Consider the following 20,698-nt stretch of genomic DNA (forward strand, 5'->3'; position numbering starts at 1 on the left):
TCACAGACTCCCTCCAATCACAGACCCATCTCCATCACAGAACCCCACCCCAGATCCCTCTCGTCAGACCTCCCCCATCACAGTCCTCCAGCGATTTTTACAGACTGCCCCTTCTATAAGATTGCAGCACTCCTCCCTCCCATACCTTATTTACACAAGAGAAGCATTGCAGGTCCGAACAAAGGGCGGGACTTTTTCATGTGAAAGACAGGTGATTTATGGGGTCGCCCCGCTGTCCAGTAACCACACACCCGCTTCTTAACTTGAAAGTCCCATCCTTTGACTGGACCTGCCAGCTTCCCGTCTTGTGTAAATAAGGTAAGGGAGGGGAGTGCTGCGATCTTAAGGAAGGGACAGAGACCCCGTGCTGCTGGGCCAGGTGGAGGAAAGCTGTGCATCTGATCTGGTGCGCATCAAACTGCCGGACGAAAAAAATCTTGAGCGTCATTTGCTGCCCCTCGAATTGCTGCCTGGGTCCAATAGACCCAAGGGGACCCTTTTTTAGGGCCGGCCCTGGGAGGAACTGATGGCATCACTGGGGGGGGCACTGCTGAGGAGGAAATGACGGGCACAACTGGTGGGCACTGATTGGCACCACGGTGATTGAACACAGCTGATCACGTGCTAAAGAGCCTACGTAATAGCCTCTTTACTGAGATCGGAGATGCGGTGTGTCAGAGCGACCTAACGCACCACCGACTGCTGCGTTGTGTGCCCCCAGGGTGTGCATAACAGCTTGTCCTGAAGGACGTCATATTACGTTCAGTCAGGACAATGGAGCCCCCGCCCTGGCCTATAACAAAATGATGGCTGGGCAGGGGGTTTCGAAGGTGTTAAATTAAGCACTTGCTAACTGGGCCATAGTCAAGACCTCCTCGGTTGGCAGTTGAATACTGGGGTTATGGCTGCAGCAATATGCCATAACCCTGGACTTGTTTTTTGTGTTTTTTTTCAGCCGGTGATTCTCTAACCTATAAAAGTGCATTCGCCACTCCACCTCCCACAGCTCTCTGGTGGTTCCCAGGTTTACCTGGGCAATCGATAGCTCCAGGAATCCATCTGATGAGCGGAGGAAAGATGGCCTCCGCTCATTTCTATGGTCTAGTAGGACCAGAGCAATGTCGGGTCACTTCTGGACCTGGCCCAGTGTAAACAAGGTTTGTTTTGTTTTTTTAAAGCGCTGGATCAATGTGTGTGTGTTTGTTTTTTTTTTCTTCCCTAATGCTTTACATTGTACAGGCGAAATGTGGGTTCTTATTGACCCCAGATCGTGGTACAAAGAGGACCTGTCACTGCTTATTTCTGACACTAGGGGTGTTTGTCTTCCTCGTGAGAGGTATAAAAGCGATCAAAAAACATTTTTTTTTTTTAAGAGAAAGTGTAAAAATAAAGGTTATAAAATCATAACACAATTTTTTTTTAAAGAGCCCTTGTCCTCCTGTGCTCACACACAGTGGTAAACGCATATGTAGGTCACGCCCACACAAGTAAACGGTGTTCAAACTACACATGTAAGGTCTTGCTGCGAATGTTAGAGCAATAATTCTAGCACTAGACCTCCTCTGTAACTCTAAACCTGTAGACATTTTTAAAGCTTTCGTATGGAGATTAGTTACCGTAGTTTGCTGCCATTTCACGAGCGTGCGCAACTTTAACCACCACTGGACCAGAAGATTTTCTCCCTTAATGACCAGGCCATTTTTTTTGCGATTCCGCACTGTTACTTTAACGGACAATTGTGCGGTCGTGCGATGCTGTACCCAAATTAACTTGATGCCTATTTTTTCCCACAAATAGAGCTTTCTTTAGGTGGTATTTGATCACATCTGCGATATGTTAAAAAAAAAAAAGCTATAAACAAAAAAAGCACTATTTCTCTAAAAAATATATTTTTCACTTTCTGTTATATAACATTCCCAATAAAAATATAAATCTAATTTTCATCATTTCTTTTCATATTTTTTTGGGTAAAAAATCCCAATAAGTGTATCTTGATTGGTTTGCACAAAACGTATTGCGTCTACAAACTAGTTGAAAGATTTGTAATTTTTTTACTATTTATGGTGGCGATCAGCAATTTTTAGTGGGACTGGACTTTGCGGCGGACAGAGCGGACCCCTAATGGACATTTTTGACACTTTTGGGGGGACCAGTGACATTACTACCGAAATCAGTGCTAAAAAAATACAGTGTTACTGTAGTAATGACACTGGCAGGGAATGGGTTAACCCAGGGGCGAGCCTAGGGGGTGTTTTCTAACTGAGGGGATGGGCTTGTAAAATCAACACTGAGACCTGTGTTCCTAAATGGGAGGAACAGAGGAGCTCTGTGTTGATAGCTAGGGAGTGCTGTGTTGCTGAGAGAACAGTCTACAACAGCAGACCGCTGTTCTCTCTTCACGAGGAGTGATTGCGGGATGTTATATATTATGTTTGGGGGTTCTAGGTAATTTTCTAGCAAAAACCCATTGATTTTTAAACATATGAAAAGTATCAGAAATGGCCCGGTTGGTAAGTGGTTAATGTAGAGATCTATAGCCATAGTCACTGGTTTACTGCAAGCACCTCCAGTATATTTTGCTGTGTGGGGAAAGAGTTGCAAATTAACCTTGAGGTCTGTTCCCAACTCTCAAATGTCAGCTAACAAGTCTAACAGTGGCTTCCTGTAAAGGCCGGGTGTAAACTGAAATTGCGTATGCTGTTCTTTCATGGTGTGTCCTTAGCATGTTCACAAGGAAAGCTTTGTCGTCCACCTCCTTCTCCCAAACTTACCAAATAAGTGACATCATTCAGGCACTTTGTGATTGGATATGGCCTCTCCCATGCTGCCTTTGTTGTCTGCCGCATTTGGATGCTCTCCCTAGCCTCGGGTCTATCAGAGTTCCTACAGCTAAAAAGTTCCTTTGCACTACACCTACGTGAAATTTTTATTGGAACTGTTCCCCTTTGATATGAAGTTTGTTGAACGGTGGTCTATACTGAATTGTATGGAGAGAAATGGTCTATCTAGCAGATAAATGGCACCATCCCCTAGGGTAAGTAAACAATATGGAATGTAATCAGGAGTGGTAGTGGACAGAAGAGGGTAAATGGGAAAGACATAAGTGGGAATGATTCCACCAGACCTGGATTGGGATTTGAATGTGCCTCAAGATTCACAAGCAAAAATGGGTTAATTTAGTTTTTTGTATTTATTGAACATGATGCACTTTTATGACTGTATTCCTTTTTTAACATTTATTGTGTAACAGTGCTGTATTTTACGTTTCACATGCTCTATATGTGAATTGCTTGTGTATCTACGCATTTCGCTCACATTTAAGGAGCTTCTTCAGGATCCATAACATAGATGTAGATCAGATAGAATTTAATCCTATCATAGTATCCTTTGTTTAAAATCAATCTGTAAATATCCTACAATACTAAATGGCATATGATGACATCGGGGAACCTGTATGAAAAACCGTCCAAATAGTCACGCTGAATCAAAATCAGTATGGGAACAAAAAGATGTTAATCCCATACTCTGAAGACTGAGAGTGGAGGTACGTGGGTAATGAAAACAATAAAGGGTTAGGCTCCCCAGGTCCTTAGCCCTGGGAGTAAATAAATCCTGTCCCAGACAAGGTATACTTATGTTTCTCTATCGCTCATTGACAGACGTAGTCTTCTTGATTCTCAAGAGCTGGGTTATGTTGTCTCCGCAGGAGTAGGACTAGGCAGAAAGACAAAACGTTCTGGCTCCACCTTAGGGGCAGTCCCTGAGGGTATATCCTCCCTCTCTCTGCTACAGGGAATCAGTTTTTTTCTGTCTAGTCAGGAGTAAGGACCTAAGTTCCTTGCTGGGATCTTTTGGTCCTGGCAAGACTTTTTTTCTTTAAGAAAAAGACATTTTTTAGGTAGTTTTCTCCAGTGTTTTTTCCTGTGAGATCTTCAAGCAAAAATGCCGGACTGGGCGACACTTGTGGTCACCCCAGCCGGCCTACGAGCGCGCGCAGACCATGGCATTGCGCTTGGTCGGCCGCGACATATTCAAGTAAGTATGCGGGGCCGGGCGACGGGCTGGATGTTGAGATCCAGTGGTCACCCCGGTTTCTGCCTACGAGCGCGTGCAGACCAGCGCGCTGGGTCGGCCGCGACGGAGTCCCAGTGAAGGGACTGACTTTGCGAGTTAAAAGTCTCGCTTGGACGCCAGGTACCAGAGAGTCGAGGCGTCCACAAACCCCCACCCCGGTGGAGAGGGTATTGTGAAGAGAGGGTGCCTGTCGGTTCGGTATGGTGAGTAAACGTTCCCTTTTTTTCCTCATTATGAGGCAGTATATATTATGGGCCCCTCCATATATGGTCAGTATATATCTGATACTTACAAGTCCCCCTTGTAATACAGCATGTGTTTGTGGGAAGTGGACTTGGTTCAAGAGCTAACACTCTACCCAGCAGACTGTAACATTACAGCAGACATAGGAGGTATAATCCTACCTTATGTGCAGTGTATCTCTGTAGATCCATATGTCACCTCTTAGCAGAGTGCAGGTGGATGTGCTGGGAAGACGATATCGGCGGTCCGCCGCCATTTTGCCGTAGACCGAATGCATGTATGTCCTCAGGTCACGCCGGCCGCCATGTTTTTGGAGTCTTATGTCTCTTCTATGGGGGCGGCCATGTTTTGTGAGCCCAGCTACCTCGTGGAGGGCTGGGAACGCCGGAAGGCGTACACAGGGGGCGGAGCCACGCCTTCTGCCCGGGAAAAAGCAAACAGCTCCTTCCAGTCTGTGTAAGACAGACGCTGACTGCAGTTTGTTGGAAACTGCACTGCATCGGTTGGTGAGCCTTGGGGGTCCCTCTCTCTCTCTCTGGGATCGAGAAGCAGGTACTCTGAGGGGCGCTATTGCGCTAGGGGGAGACACACAAAAAAAAAAAAAAAAAAAAGGAAAGTTTTTTTGTTTTGCTGGCAAAGGTGTCCTGTATTAACATGGACCCTGCCACTCATGTATCTCCTCCGGATCCCCTCGAGGGGTCTGCGGGATCCTCCAGCACCCCATTGACAATTGAATCTTTGTCAGCTATTATGGAAACTTTTGTGTCCCGGGTGGAAGTGGCTTGTCAGGGACAGGGCGCAAGAAAGCGACCCCCGCCTAACCCCTTATTATCTGAAACCTCGGATTCAGACTCTGAGCCTATTTCTGCAGTTGCAGGTACTTCATCTGGTATTGGTGTCTCGGGTCCTGTCTCTTCAGACAGTGAGGAGGATGTTTCGGCATCCGCCATAGCCCGAGAGGAAGCGTTGGTAAACGCACTCATTGTATCTGTTCAAGAGACCTTAAGGTTACAGGGTATTCCATCAGAAATAGCTGAAACGGAGATCCCTTTTGGGACTAAAAAACGCATCAAAGTGGCGAAGGTTTTTCCATTGCCCAAATGTTTTGGCAATCCAATCGAAGAAGAATGGCGTCTGCCAAAACGCACTTTTAATATTTCTAAACGCATTGACAGGCGTTATCCGTTTGAGGAAACCCTTATTAAGAAATGGACAGAACCACCTGTGGTGGATTCACCTATTGCTAGATTGAATAAAGCCACGGTTATTCCTTTAGAAGACGCTCCGTCTTTTAAAGATCCAGTGGATCGCAAGATAGAAGCTATGTCTCGCACCATGTTTTCCTTGATTGGATTAGCTTTTAGACCAATAATTGCTATTGGTCTGGTTTCGCAGGCTGTAACTGAATGGACCAAGTGGTTACGCCGGGACTTAGAAGAAGTCCCTCAGGCGGTATCAGATTTGTTGGAACAAATGATACAGGGGTTACAGTTTGTATGTGATGCGGCGTTAGACGCCACTCCATTAATGGCGCGAGCATCAGTCTCAGCAGTGGTTCTCAGGCGTACACTGTGGCTAAAAGGTTGGTTAGCCGACCAAGGTTCCAAAAAAGCATTGGCTAATATCCCCTTTTCAGGAGAACGTCTATTTGGAGCCAACCTAGATGAGATCATTAAGGATCTCACCGGTGGAAAAAGCACCTTTTTACCGCAAAATTTTAAAGGTAGAGGAACTCGTCAAAGACGAGGGCCTTCTTTTTCTGCTCACAAGAGGTTTTTTCGTCCAGCGGGTGAAAAAACGAAGTCCTCCAAAGCTCCTGCAGGAGGCGTCAGGGGTCGTTGGTCGGGCAAGCAAAAGCCCGCCCCCTCCAGACCTGAAGATAAACCATCCAAAGCCTGAAGGTGCGCCCCCACCCATAACTGGGGTGGGGGGACGTCTTCGCCGGTTCCCGGATCCATGGCTTTCCAGTATCCCGGACAAATGGGTTTGCGAAGTCATAAGGTCAGGGTACAAGATCGAGTTTCGATCTCTCCCACCGGCGCGATTCTTCCCTTCCAATATCCGTCTATCCGCAGATCGTTTAGAAGATCTGCGGAGAGCAGTCACAGATTTACTACAACAAGGAGTGGTAGTCCACGTTCCTTGGACAGAACGGTTTCAAGGGTTTTATTCAAACCTGTTTACAATACCCAGGAAAGAGGGCAAAGTGCGTCCAATTCTGGACTTAAGAGCACTCAATTCTTTCGTCAACATAAGAAGATTCAGAATGGAGTCCATTCGCACGGTAGCAGCCTTCCTGCATCCAGGGGATGTCCTAGCGTCCATAGACATCAAGGACGCCTATCTTCACATTCCCATTTTCGCAGGACATCAGCGTTTTCTACGCTTTTCCGTAGAGGAGAACCACTATCAGTTTGTGGCGTTACCTTTCGGTCTCGCCACGGCTCCGCGGGTCTTCACAAAGGTGTTGGCCCCAATGTTGGCACTTCTGCGCCAAAGAGGTATATCGATTCTAGGTTACCTAGACGATCTTCTGCTTCATGCAGAGTCTCCTCAGACCTTGCTACAAAACATAGAAATTACTATGATTTCTTTACAGGAATTCGGGTGGCTGGTGAACCAGCAAAAGTCATTTCTGGTTCCCACCCAGAGGCTCGAATATCTGGGTCTAATTCTAGACACAGTCAGGACAAGAGTTTTTCTTCCGGTAGGGAAACTCCGAAAGATTCAATCAGCAGTCCAGTTGTTACTGTCCAACAGCTGGTCTTCCCTTCGGACTTGCATGAGGGTTCTGGGGTTGATGGTGGCTTCATTCGAAGCAGTTCCATTTGCCCAGTCCCATACCCGAATTCTTCAGCAAGAGATTCTTCTCAGATGGAATCGGAATCCGGAATCCCTGGACAATCAGATACGATTGAGCAAACAGACCAGAGAGTCTCTGGTTTGGTGGCTTCGGTCTCCAATGCTCAGCCAGGGAAAGTCATTTCTGCCAATATATTGGACGATAGTGACCACGGATGCCAGTCTATCCGGATGGGGAGGAATTCTTGGTCAGTTATCTGTCCAGGGACTTTGGTCCCCGGAAGAATCCAGGTTACCGATAAATGTATTGGAACTGAGAGCGATCAGACTTTGTCTGATTCACTGGACCAAGCAGCTCCAGGGCAGCCCGGTTCGGATCCAGTCGGACAATGCCACGGCCGTGGCTTATGTCAATCACCAGGGGGGCACCAAGAGTGTCCGAGCGGCCAAAGAAGTGGCTTGCATTCTTCGCTGGGCGGAACGATTTGTTCCAGCAATCTCTGCGGTGTTCATTCCGGGGGTGGAGAATTGGCAGGCAGATTATCTCAGCCGTCAGACCCTGGATCAGGGGGAATGGTCCCTCCATCCAGACGTTTTCCACCAGTTGTGCCTACGGTGGGGCACCCCGGATGTGGATCTGTTGGCATCACGATTCAACAGGAAAGTTCAGAGATTCGTGGCTCGCTCCCGCGATCCTCTAGCAGAAACCGCAGACGCACTGATCGCCCCGTGGGGGCAATACCAGCTAATATATGCCTTCCCTCCTCTCGCGTTACTGCCAAGACTTCTTCGCAGGATAGAGGAGGAAGGAATCCCAGTAATCCTGGTAGCTCCGGACTGGCCTCGTCGAGCTTGGTACGCCGACATGGTCAGACTGGTGGCGGACGTCCCGTGGAGACTTCCTCTCAGGGAGGATCTACTGTCTCAGGGACCGATCTTCCATCCTGCTTTAGGATCGCTGGCTTTAACGGCCTGGCTATTGAGACCCAGGTGCTGAAGGACAAAGGTTTGTCAGCTTCAGTTATTCCTACTCTAGTGGAAGCAAGGAAAGCGACTTCCAGAAAGATTTATCATCGCACATGGAAGTCCTACATTGCATGGTGTGAACCTTTGGGGTTCCGTCCTCGGTCTTATTCGATTAGTCGAATATTGGCTTTTCTGCAACAAGGGGTTGAGCAGAAACTGGCCTTGAGTACTATCAAGGGTCAGGTCTCAGCATTAGCCATCTTCTTTCAGAAGCCTTTGGCTACTCATTCCTTGGTGCGGAACTTCATCCAGGGGGTGCGACATCTGGCTCCGCCAGTGCACGCGCCGTTACCCCCCTGGGATCTTAATTTAGTGTTGTCGGTTCTTCAGAAACCTCCCTTTGAAGATATTAGGGAGATTCCTCTACCCACGTTGTCCCAGAAAGTGGCCTTCTTGGTGGCTATTACTTCTGCACGCAGGGTGTCAGAACTGGCCGCATTATCTTGTCGTTCACCATATCTGGTGGTTCATAGAGATAAGGTGGTTCTTCATCCGAATCCAGCCTTCCTACCAAAAGTGGTTTCAGAATTTCATCTGAATGAAGAAATTGTGTTACCTTCCCTGTGTCCTAAGCCCAGTCATCCGCGAGAGTTTGCTTTACACTCTTTGGATGTGGTCCGGGCGATCAGGGTATACTTGAAAACGACAGACTCGTTTCGCAAGACGGATTCACTTTTTGTGATCCCAGATGGACCCAAAAAGGGGTTGCCTGCATCTGCCGCGACCATTTCCAGATGGATCAGACAGACGGTAGTACAGGCTTATTCTATTAAGGGTCGGGAGCCCCCGTTCCCTGTTACTCCACTCGGGCACTTAGTGCGTCATGGGCCTTTCGCCATCAGGCGTCAGTGGTCCAGGTGTGCAAGGCGGCTACCTGGTCGTCGGTGCATACCTTTACAAAACATTATAAAGTTGATGTAATGGCATCGTCTGATGCCTCGTTTGGCCGCAAGGTTTTGCAGGCCGCAATTTGAGGAGACCAGTGGTCTACCTCGAGGGTTTTTTCCGTTGGAAAATTTTTCTTTAGTCTCATTCTTTGTTTATAATGAGCCTTTAAAACTTCTAGTTTGGCACCGGTTGGGCCTTCTAGATTGGATTTGATTTTGTCAATCCCACCCCTCATTTGTGGCACTGCTTCTGGATGTCCCAGCTCTTGAGAATCAAGAAGACTACGTCTGTCAATGAGCGATAGAGAAAAATGGATTTTTGTAAGAACTTACCGTAAAATCCTTTTCTCTTAAGCTCATTGACAGACGTAGTACCCGCCCCTCTATCATTGAGTTGGGTTGGGTTAAATTCTCTGTACTGCTTTAAACAGAACTGATTCCCTGTAGCAGAGAGAGAGAGGATATACCCTCAGGGACTGCCCCTAAGGTGGAGCCAGAACGTTTTGTCTTTCTGCCTAGTCCTACTCCTGCGGAGACAACATAACCCAGCTCTTGAGAATCAAGAAGACTACGTCTGTCAATGAGCTTAAGAGAAAAGGATTTTACGGTAAGTTCTTACAAAAATCCATTTTTTAAGCACTAGAGACTGCAAAAATGCTTTTCACTAAATCCATTCCCTCCACAGGATTAACGCCATCTACTAGATGTTGTTAAAGTTTTACTCCAGGAGTATATAGCTTGTTTAAATAATGCATTACCATTTACCTAAACCCATTCGATTTGTAGTTGACTAAAATGTATGAGATTTTAGTCGACTAAAATGTACTGGAGATATGACTAAAACTAAAATGGCATTTTAGTCAAAAGACTATGACTAAAACTAAATCGAAATTTGCTTCCAAAATTAACACTGCTCTGTAATCACAGGGCTAGAAGTCAGACCAGCCAGACTCCTTAGTTAAACATTTTGGTTGCCTTTCTGACATCCCCATTGTGCTTTCTGGAGCAGGGGGACCTTACAGGTGCTGCAGGATTTCATTCCTTCACGACGTAGTATGTTACCAATTGTTTTCCCAGCTGCTTTGAGATCATTGACAAGATTGTCCGGTGTAGTCCTGGGCTGATTTTTCACCGTTCTCATGATCATTGGAACGCCACGAGGTGAGATCTTGCATGGAGCCCCAGACGGAGATTGACTTGTAGCCCATTCCAGCCTTGTGTAGGTCTACAATTTTGTCCCTGACATCCTTGGACAGCTCTTTGGTCTTGGCCATGGTGAAGAGATTGGAATCTGATTGCTTTTGTGGACAGGTGTTTTTTATACAGGTAACAAGCTGAGATTAGGACCTATAAGAGTGCTTCTAATCTCAGCTCGTTACCTGTATGAAAGACACCTGGGAGCCAGAAATCTTGCTGATTGATAGGGAATTAAATACCTTTTTCACTCTTTAAAATGCAAATAATTTTTTCTCTTTTTGTTCATTGACGGACACAGCTCTTCATCTTCATGAACGTAGGGTTATACTGCCCCCACAGGAGTAGAACACTAGGCAGAGAAAAGCTTGAGCACCCCTATGGGGCAGTCCTTGGGGGTATACTCTCACTTCCTGCTATAGGTATTCAGTTTTTTTCTGCCTAGTCAGGATTAAGGACCTAGTTCCTTGCTGGGATCTCTGGTCCTAGCATTTTTTTTTTTTTTAAATGGAATTTTTTCCCTCATTTTATTTATTTGATTTGTTTATCAACTGCCGGTTTGGGTGACAAACTGGATAATCTAGATCCTCAGCCTGCCCAGCGAGCACATGCAGACCGCAGCTCCACGCTCGGTCAGCCATGACCTATCCCCACTGGACGGGGGCTGGCCTGCGAGTTAAACGTCTCGCAAGGCGCATACAAACTGGCTTTTGGACTCAGTAGCAGCATTACCTCCTGGCCAACAGCACCCACATTACGATGGAATGGTGTCCTATCCGGAGCGGTGCCCACCCTGTTCCTGGTGTGGTAAGTATATGTCCCCCCTCTACCCCTGATGGGTTTTGGGGGGGAGATGGGCCCTTCCCAGGGATGGTCGGACCCCCGTGTTACCTTCCTTCCCAACCGCGTCTCCCCGTCCCCCAGCTTGGTGGTCTATTGCGGCTTGTGTCCAATGCACCGCCAGTGCCAAAACATTCGCTCCGTGAGGGAGACGGGCCTGGTGGGGACTCTTGTTCGTTTTCTTGTAGGCTTGTGTGCTACAGATCGGCGGCCAGGTTTGTGTAGCCTCGGTGGCCATTTTCCCATTGAAAATGGCAGCGGCCATGTTTTTGGACTTCACATGGGTGGCGATTTGGCGGTGGGAAGTTCTTCCTCAGCCTCTAGTGTGTGAAATAGTGCTATTCTTCTCCCTGATCGCCACGTGAGTGCAGATAGCTTGCTGTGATCTGATTCGGTCACTGCAGATGCTAGTTACCCTTCGGGTCTGCGTCCACACACCCTGTGTGATCAGATAGCGAGGATGACTCTTCTGTTCCTCTAGCCGCACATGAAAAAGCGCAAGTGGATGCACCGATTGTATCGGTGCGGGAAACCTTACAAATGGAAGATGCGACTAACGCAGCATCAGAGGCGCGGGTCACCTTTTGGCACCCACAGGTCCTCCCAAACAGCAAAGGTGTTCCCCTTTCCCGCCTTCTTTGACGATATTGTCTCAAAACAGTGGGGGTTCCTAAAACTCACCTTTTGCAATCCCTAAGCGTTTTGCAATGCAGTCCCTTGTGGGGAGTCACTCCAAAAAAATGGACGGTACCTCCTATAGTGGACTCTCCAGTTTCCAGGTTGAGTAAAGCCACTGTCATACCAGTGGAAGTGTCCCCGGTCTTCTCTGACCTGGCCGATAGACGGTCCGAGACCTTGACCCGCCATATGTTCACTGTGTCTGGGTCGGCACTTGGGCCGGTGTTTACCATCACCTTGGTGTCACAAGCTATAGTTCAATGAGCTAAAGTTTTACCCCAGGACCTGGAGGAGAAGCCGCTCCCTCCTGCCTTTTGTGGAATTGGCGGATCAGTTGGTCCAAGGGCTACAGTTCGTCTGTGACGCCTCTTTGGATGCTGCTTCCCTGCTTTCTAGACTGTCTGTTTCAGCAGTGGTCCTGGGGCGCATTATCTGGCCGAAGGCCTTGCCTGATCTTCGTTCATGGGGGAACACCTGTTTGGAGCTTCCTAGGATGACATTTTCAAAGGCCTCAAGAGGAAAGCATTCTCTTCTTCCTCAGGCTTCCAAGGGTAAGGAGTCCCGTCGCAGGTGGAGTTCTTCCTTTTCTGCTCACAATCTGCCTTATCGTCCCTCAGGATCTCAGGACAAGGGATCTAAAGCCTTCAGGGCCTCCAATGGGGGTTCCAAGAAGTCTTGGTCGGGCAAACCTAGAGCAGGGTCTGCCAGGACTCAGGACAAAAATTCCTCTGCATGAAGGGGCGCCCTCACCTGCATTAGGGGTGGGGGGATGTCTTGGCTGTTTTCTGGACCCATGAACCTCCCTGATACAGAACAATTGGGTCCACTAAGTCATTCGATCCGGCTGAGAGATTGTGTTTTGATCATATCTGTTGGAAAGGTACTTTCCCTTCCAGCCTACACTTATCCCCAGATCTCTTAAAGGATCTATATGGGGCAGTGCAAGACCTGTTACTTAAAGGAGTGATTGTTCCAGTTTCCATGTCGGAACGTTTTCAAGGTTTCTATTCAAACCTGTTTACGGTTCCTAGGAAGCAGGGCAAAGTGCGTCCAATTCTGGACCTCAAGGCACTTAACTGCTTTGTACAAGTTCAGAAGTTCCGAATGGAATCCATTTACACGGTAATGGCGTCCCTACATCAGAGGAATGTTCCCGCATCCATGGACATCAAGGACGCTTACCTTCACATTCCCATCTGTGTCTCCCATCAGCACTTCCTCCACTTTGCCGTGGGCGAGGAGCATTATCAATTTGTGGCGTTGCCCTTTGGTCTCTCCTCCACTCCTCAGGTCCTCAAAGTGTCGGTGCTAGCATTGCTACGTCAGTGGGGGATGGCGGTACTGGGGTACCTGGACAATCTGCTTTTACTAGCAGAGCCTTTGACTGGTCTGTTGGCCAACTTGAAGATCACTCTACAAATGCTGAGGGAGTTTGGTTGGATTCTGAATTTTCAGTAGTTTGCTCTGGTTCCGTCCACGAACCCGGAATATTTGGCACTGACTCTGGAGTTTCTCCCTCAAAGGCAAAACTTCAGAAGTTGTAGGAGGCGATCTTGCTTCTGCTGTCCAGCAGACGGTCATTTCTTTGGACTTCATTTGGTTGCTGGGCCTGATGGTGTCTACCTTTTTGAGACAGTTCTGTTTGCACAGTTCCACACGAGCTCTCTGCAAAAAGATTCTGGTGAAATGGAACAAGGATCCTCAGTCTCTGGACAATCTGATTCTGTTGAGCCGGAGCACGAGGGGGTCCCTGGTTTGGTGGCTTCGCTCTCCGACTTCTCCAGGTAAACAAATCTTTCTTCTCCTGTACTGAGCGATTGTCACCACGGATGTCAGTCTATCCGGGCGGGGAGGCGTCCTTGGCACGGAGTGCGCTCAAGGGGTCTGGACTCTGGAAGAGTCCAGGCAACTGATCAATGTACTGGAGCTCCAAGGCTTTGTCTGGATCATTGAACAAATCGTCTCCAGGGGTGTCCGGTACGCATGAAATCGGACAATGCCACGGCTGTGGCTTATGTCAATCACCAAGGGGGCACAGCAAGTGTCCTGGCGGCTTGGGAAGTAGCTGGGATTCTAAGGTGTGCAGAATGGTTCGTTCCAGTCATCTTTGCTGTGCACATTCCAGGAGTGGAAAATTGGCTGGCGGACTATCTCAGTCAAACAGAGGTTTGTGGCACGGTCTCGGGATCCTCTAGCCGACGCCACAGATGCCTTAGTGGCTCCCTGGAGTCATTATCGTCTGATATACGCCTTTCCTCCTCTCAAACTTCTGCCGAGACTCCTGCGCAGGATGGAGGCAGAAGGGATGCCCGTCATCCTGGTGGCTCCAGATTTGCCTCACCAGTCTTGATACGCTGATCTGGTACAGATAGTTATATTGAAAAAAGTCAGTGTATTGTCCAGAATTTTGGAAACAAATGAGGTAACTTGTGCAGGTACCGCTTACCGGAAACAGAATGTAAGTAAGCCCATCAATATGACTCCAATAAGCCTCAGGTGATGGATCCAGGTGGACCTTCCGGTTCCAACGTAGATCCCTCAGTGAAATGGTGACATGTGTGATGCAAAAAAACAGAACGCCATAGCGTAAAACCAAAAAACAAAAAAATATATATTGACACCCAAGGTGAGTGGGAACACCAACGCTCCAGTGGTGAAGGGAAATTGAATTGTGTAAAGAAAAGGGGAGAAGCACCGAAGGGTGTTTAACCGTTAGTGGTGCTTCTCCCCTTTTTGATTTGCATGGTCGGGATATACCAGTTCAACAGTCTATATGCTCTTCACACACATCTTTGTGGTAAGCTGCTGTCCTACTGGGGGAATCCTTTGGTCTATGTGGTGCTTTTTCTTTTAAATCTGGTAAGGAGTACCTATCGAGCTTCTGTGGTGGTCAAGTCTTTTCTTTACACAATTCAATTTCCCTTCAACACGGGAGCGTTGGTGTTCCCACTCACCTTGGGTGTCAATATATATTTTTTTGTTTTTTGGTTTTACGCTATGGCGTTCTGTTTTTTTGTATCACACATGTCACCATTTCACTGAGGGATCTACGTTGGAACCGGAAGGTCCACCTGGATCCATCACCTGAGGCTTATTGGAGTCATATTGATGGGCTTACTTACATTCTGTTTCCGGTAAGCGGTACCTGCACAAGTTACCTCATTTGTTTCCAAAATTCTGGACAATACACGGACTTTTTTCAATATAATTTATACACATCCTCTCTAGCGCAACTTATTTTTTACATTGGACTTTTGGGGTGTCGGTCACACTTGAGGTTGCTGCTTTATTTTGGACTAGCGCAGTTGTTTTCCATATTGGTACAGATAGTTGCCAATGCTCCTTCCAGGCTTCCTCTCAGGAAAGATTTGTTGTCTCGAGGACCGATTTTCCATCCTGCTTTTGTCGCTGGCTTTGACTGCTTGGCTGTTGAAAGCCAGGTGCTGAAGGATAGAGGGTTGTCTGATTCAGTGATTCCTACGCTTTTAAAATCTACTAAATCTACTTCCACAAAGCTTTACCATTGTACTTGGAAGACGTACATTGCGTGTTGTGAGTCTCTTGGAGTTCACCCTCATTCTTTTTGGTGACTCGAATATTGGCTTTTTTCCAGTGAGGGGTCTAGCAGCTTTTGGCCTTTGAGTACCATTGCTTGCGTTGTCCCAGAAGGTGACCTTTTTAGTATCTATTACTTCTGCGCACAGGGTGTCTGAGCTGGCGGCTCTGTCTTGTCATCCACCTTTTTATATAGTGGTTCACAGGGGTAAGGTGGTTCTTAGACTGTGTCTGTCGTTCCTTCCAAAGGTTGTCTCACATTTTCATCTGAATGAAGACATTGTTGCCCTCCTTGTGGCCTAAGCATCCCTGGAAGTTGCCTTGCATTCCCTTGATGTGGTTCGGGCAATCAAGGTGTACCTGACCGCTACAGTCGTTAAGGAAGTCTGACTCCCTGTTTGTTCTCATGGATGGGCCTCTCAAAGGGCTGGCTGCTTCTGCTGCGACCATTTCCAGATGGATCAGGCAGACTGTGGTTCAGGGCTATTCTATTAAGGGTCAGGTCCCTCCTTTCCCTGTCAGGCCGCACTCTACTTGGGGTCTTAGTGCCTCCTGGGCCTTCCATCAGGCGTCAGTGGTTCAAGTTTGCAAGGCCGCAACTTGGTCGTCTGTGCACACATTCACAACTTTTTTAAAGTGGATGTATTGGCATCTGCCGATGCTTCTTTTGGCTGCAAAGATTTGCAGTGTGGGGTTTAGAGGACTTGTCCTCGAGTGTGTTTTTTTTTTTTTCGGTTGAGCTCCAGTTTACAGTTGAGCTCCATGTTACCTGGTTGGCAAGGTTTAGCCTTGGGGAAGTTTGGTTTTTCTGCTGTTCCCATCCCTCATGTTCGACACTGCTTTGGGATGTCCCTACGGTCATGAGGATGAAGAGCTGTCCACCAATGAACAAAAGAGAAAATGGGATTTTTGACTTACTGTAAAATCCATTTCTTTGATGTTCATTGACTGACACAGAACCAGCCCCTCCTTGGATTTGGGTTTTTTTCTTCGGACACTGCTTGCTACAAAACTGAATACCTGTAGCAGGAAGTGGGAATACAGCCCCAAAGGCGTGCTCAATCTTTTCTCTGCCTAGTGTCCTACTCCTGTAGCGAGCAGTATAACCCTACGGTCATGATGAGCTGTGTCCGTCCATTACTATCAGAGAAATGGATTTTACAGGAAGTCAAAAATCCCATTACAACTTTTTCTAAAATGCGTTTTTCTGAATATTTTTGTTCTGTCTCACACTTAAACAAATTATCAGTCTATAATTTTAATGGTAGGTTTATTTTGTCAGTGGCAAAACGTATAAAATCAGCAAGGGATCAAATACTTTTTTCCCTCACTGTAGGACTTCCTCAATGGGTCTTAAATGTGAGGACTTTCCAAGGGCATGATCTTTTGCACATGATTTTCCAGAAGTGCAGCAGGCTCCTTTTTTAGACTTATGATGGTGAGGCATAATAGCGAAGTATCTGCTTATATTTCTCAGTATTGAGGAAAACATTGATCCTGACCAAATCCAATTAAATTTTTGTGGAAAAGCAGCCCCAAATTTGCAAGGAACCATCACCCTTCTTCGCTGTTACCTGCAGGCACTAATTGTACCGCTCTTCGGCAAACAAACTGCCTCCTGCTACAGTCAAATACTTCAAATTTTGACGCATCAGGCCAGAGCACCTGCTGCCACTTTTCTGCACCCAATTTCCTATGTTTTCCTGCATGGTTGAGTCTTTTAGCCTTGTTTCCACGTCGGAGGTATTTATTTTTATTTTTTTGCCACAATTTTTCCATGAAGAACACTTCTGGGAAGACCTCTCCAGACAATAGATGGGTGTACCTGGATCCTACTTGTTTCCACCAGTTCTGTGCTGATGGCATGTTCCGATGTCGAAGGGAAGCAAGCCTGATGTCTTTCATCTGCTGTATTGTTTCTTTAGCCGACCACTGTGTCTAAAGTCCTCAACATTGCTCGATCAATTGGGTCTTCAATGCTGAGAAATACAAGCAGATACCTATCCATCATGCCATACCCTCAGGGAGGCATGTAGTTGGCCCCACATTTATTCTGCTGCAGGACAACTATTCCAAATGTCCAATGTCCATAATCCTCTTCAGTCTTGGAAGTGATCGTTTGGTTCCCACAGAGCCCTGACCTCAGCATCGAGTCTGTGTGGGATTACTTGATGAGACATACTTGTTTGAGGCAGCCTACATCCACAGAAGATATGTGGCTAGTTCGCAAAGATGTTTGCAACAACTTTCCTCGAGTTGCATCAAACTCTGTGCACAAGCACTGTATCTAGCTAGAAGAATTGATGCTATTTTAAAGCCAAAGGGTAGTTGCACCAAATATTTAATATTTATTTGATTTTTCTTCTATTCGCTCACTTTGCATGTTGTAAATTAAATAAAAATGAACAGCTACATTTTTTTTTTTTTAACATTCTTACTTTACAGCACTTTACACCTGCCTAAAAATGTTGCACAGTACTGTATATAATGAAAGGTTTGTGGAAAAAAAAGAGCTAGATGTACAAAGACCAGAAAAATCATTTTTTTTTCTCACATTTCACCTTCACATTGGTCCGATTTGACATGTAAATTCGGAGGCAATTGTCGATAATATGGCACTGTCCAAATCGGTGCGACGCTGACTTTGCGGCTCCGCACTGATTCCCAAAAGTAGTTTCTGTACTACTTTTGGCGATTTGGGAGGGAGGGCAATTTCCATAGACATCTGTGCAGGAACCCGCACAGAGGTCTGTGAAATTGCCCCCAAAAGTTAGACTGAAACTGCCCCAGTGTGAACCTGGGCTTAATCCTGGTTAACTGATTTGGTCCTTAGCTCAAGTGCAGTCTATGCTGTTGTCTTCTGGTGTATTAGGTCTCACTCAATCCTCTGTTAATTCCATGAAACGCCTTAATTTCCTTATTTTACCAAGCTGATTCTGGCTTTTATTAGGTATCGTAAGATCCCTGGAGACAAGTGCATCGGTGGCATGAACCCCACGCGTCAAGAAATGGACATGAAGAAGAAATGTCCAGTTGATGGGCCAGAAAAAATGCAGGTAACAGATAATAATTAAAAAAAAAAAACCACTGCCAGTTTTACATTTCATAAGGGCCATAATTTACATAGTCATGGTCATCACACTTACTATAAAAAGCAGTATTTTTTTTTTTTTTTTTAAGCCCTGTGTCTGAGAGCTACTTCATGGGGCTTACTCCTTTCTTTCAATCCATTGATAACAACGTACTAAAGTTGATTCACTAAAACTGGAGAGTGCTAAATCTGGTGCAGCTCTGCATTGAAACCAGTCCGCTTCCAGGGTTCTTTAGTCAAACCTTAATTGAACAAGTTGAAGTTAGAAGCTGATTGGCTACCATGCACAGCTGCACTAAATTTTGCACACTCTAGTTTTCGTAAATTAACCACACTGTATTTACTTGCATTGTATGAGAGTGTCTGTCTTAATTGTCTGTAAAATGGTGCCAGACTAATGTGGAGGCTATCATTGCTAGATTAAAGCGGAGTTCCGGCCACAAAATCAACATCGATTTTGGGCCATCCGCTTGCTATTTGTCACCTAAAAAAGAAATGGATAGTTACGATTTTTTTTTCTTTTTGTTTACTTACCTTGTTATTGAAGAAAAATATTCTCACCTTTCTTCCACTTCCTCCCTCTGCGGCCGCGGCCCGCGCCGTCACTTCCTCTTTGCACTGATTCCTGGGAGCTGAACGTCATCGCTCCCAGGAATCAATGCGCCTGCACTGGCCCCGCTCGTCACTTCCGGTGCGGCGCCTCATTCCCTGCTAAACAGCTTCTGGGCATGCCCAGAAGCTGTGGAGGGATGACGCGCATTCTGGGAGAAGAGGACACGGAAGAGGACGCGCTGGCTTCAGCTGCCATCTCGGCAGCGCTGGAGAAGAAATTTTCAAGGTAAGTATTTCTTCTAAAAGGTAAGTGCGACCCGGAACAGTACAGAGGCTATCCATTGTGGAATGTACTAGCCCTGACTGTCCCGGGGGTATTTTTATTGAAAAAAAAAATGTTGTGGCCGGAACTCCGCTTTAATGTTTTAAAGTACAGGCTTTTCATTCTAATTCTTGATTCACTACCTAGTAAGTCACTGAATTAAAATAAGCATGCAGGGTAGGAATTCAGGAACATCATTTCCCAACCCCCCCCCCCCCCCCCCCGCAATTTAAGCAAAATGAATGGACATAACATTGAACATTTGGCACCAAGTTAAGTTGGACATGAGTGCAGATAAACTGATTAAAAATTCTGAGTGTTATGAAAAATGGGAATCAAGCTCAGTAGAGGTTTCCAATTGCATTTATGGGTTTACCTGTCATGGTGCCATGAGCTGCCTATGTGCAAGTTTAAATGAACATTAAACACCATAAGGTTGAGGTGTGGATGGTTTTCAGGTTTAAAGTCAGTGTGAAACTTGGGAACAGGAGGATGTAGGTGATGAGGGATCCCAGCAAGGGACTTGTTAAAAACACATCATGGGCTGGGTGGTGTGGGGGAGGGTCCATTTCCTATAGTCAGTATAGCAGGACACAAGGTATATATAACGCATCCGCAAGTTCTCTCCTAGGCAAAGATTTTAAAGCAGACTAAGGTTTCCAGATGTGCTTTTCAAGCTCTTTTGAATAAGCACAAAGAAACCGGAAATATTGAGAACTGTAGATGCAGTGGCTGGCCAAGGAAATGTAATGAAGAGAAGTAAGCATGCAAGTAAGCATCAGAAGATGTTCAGCGATGCTACCAGCATAGAACTGGTAGAAACCAGTGGGACCTAGGTACACCGTTTGTCTGGGATTACATGAAGAGACGGAAGGGATTGAGGTAGCCTACATCCACAGCATATCTGTGGTTAGTTCTCAGAGATGTTTGGAACAATCTACCTGTCGAGTTCCTTCTAAAACTGTGCGCACGTGTACCTAGAGGAATTGATGCTGTTTTGAAGGCAAAGGGTGGTCGCACCAGATATTGATTTGGATTTCTCTTCTGTTTACTTTTCATTTTATTAATTGATGAGCATAAACTATTAACACTTCTATTTTTATTTCTTTTCTATTTCATTCTTAATTTTCAGTATTTTTTTACACATAAACGTTTGCGCAGTAGTGTAGTTCCCCAAATACTATCCGCTGTCTTCCTATGGTCTTGTGTTCACAAATACTTTAAAAAAGTTTTAGAGCTTTTAGGTGCTATTGACAGTGCAAGGCAAGGCCCTTTCACTGTAAAAATGGTTTTAGAAAGGGCATTGAGTTTGCATGTATGCAGAGTGCAGGACTCAGAGTATTTATTATGAGCGGAAAGCTTTATTACATTTTTCTCCGCATTTTGGTATTTCTGGATTGGTCTCCTTAGTTTGGAGATTTCAAGTTGCTTAGG

At 46.3% G+C, this 20,698-nt stretch overlaps 1 protein-coding gene across 1 annotated transcript in view; it reads left to right on the forward strand.

The window, feature by feature from the left end:
- The window catches only part of SORT1 (sortilin 1), a 252,133-nt gene that overhangs the window by 212,324 nt on the left and 19,111 nt on the right, over positions 1-20,698 (forward strand). The window contains exon 17 of the mRNA XM_082244645.1: positions 18,250-18,355. Coding sequence (XP_082100771.1) covers positions 18,250-18,355 — 106 coding nt within the window. The remainder of the gene's footprint in view (positions 1-18,249; positions 18,356-20,698) is intronic.

Source organism: Pelophylax lessonae (genome assembly GCF_965119305.1).
Source record: "Pelophylax lessonae genome assembly, chromosome: 2".
Lineage (NCBI taxonomy): Eukaryota > Metazoa > Chordata > Amphibia > Anura > Ranidae > Pelophylax > Pelophylax lessonae.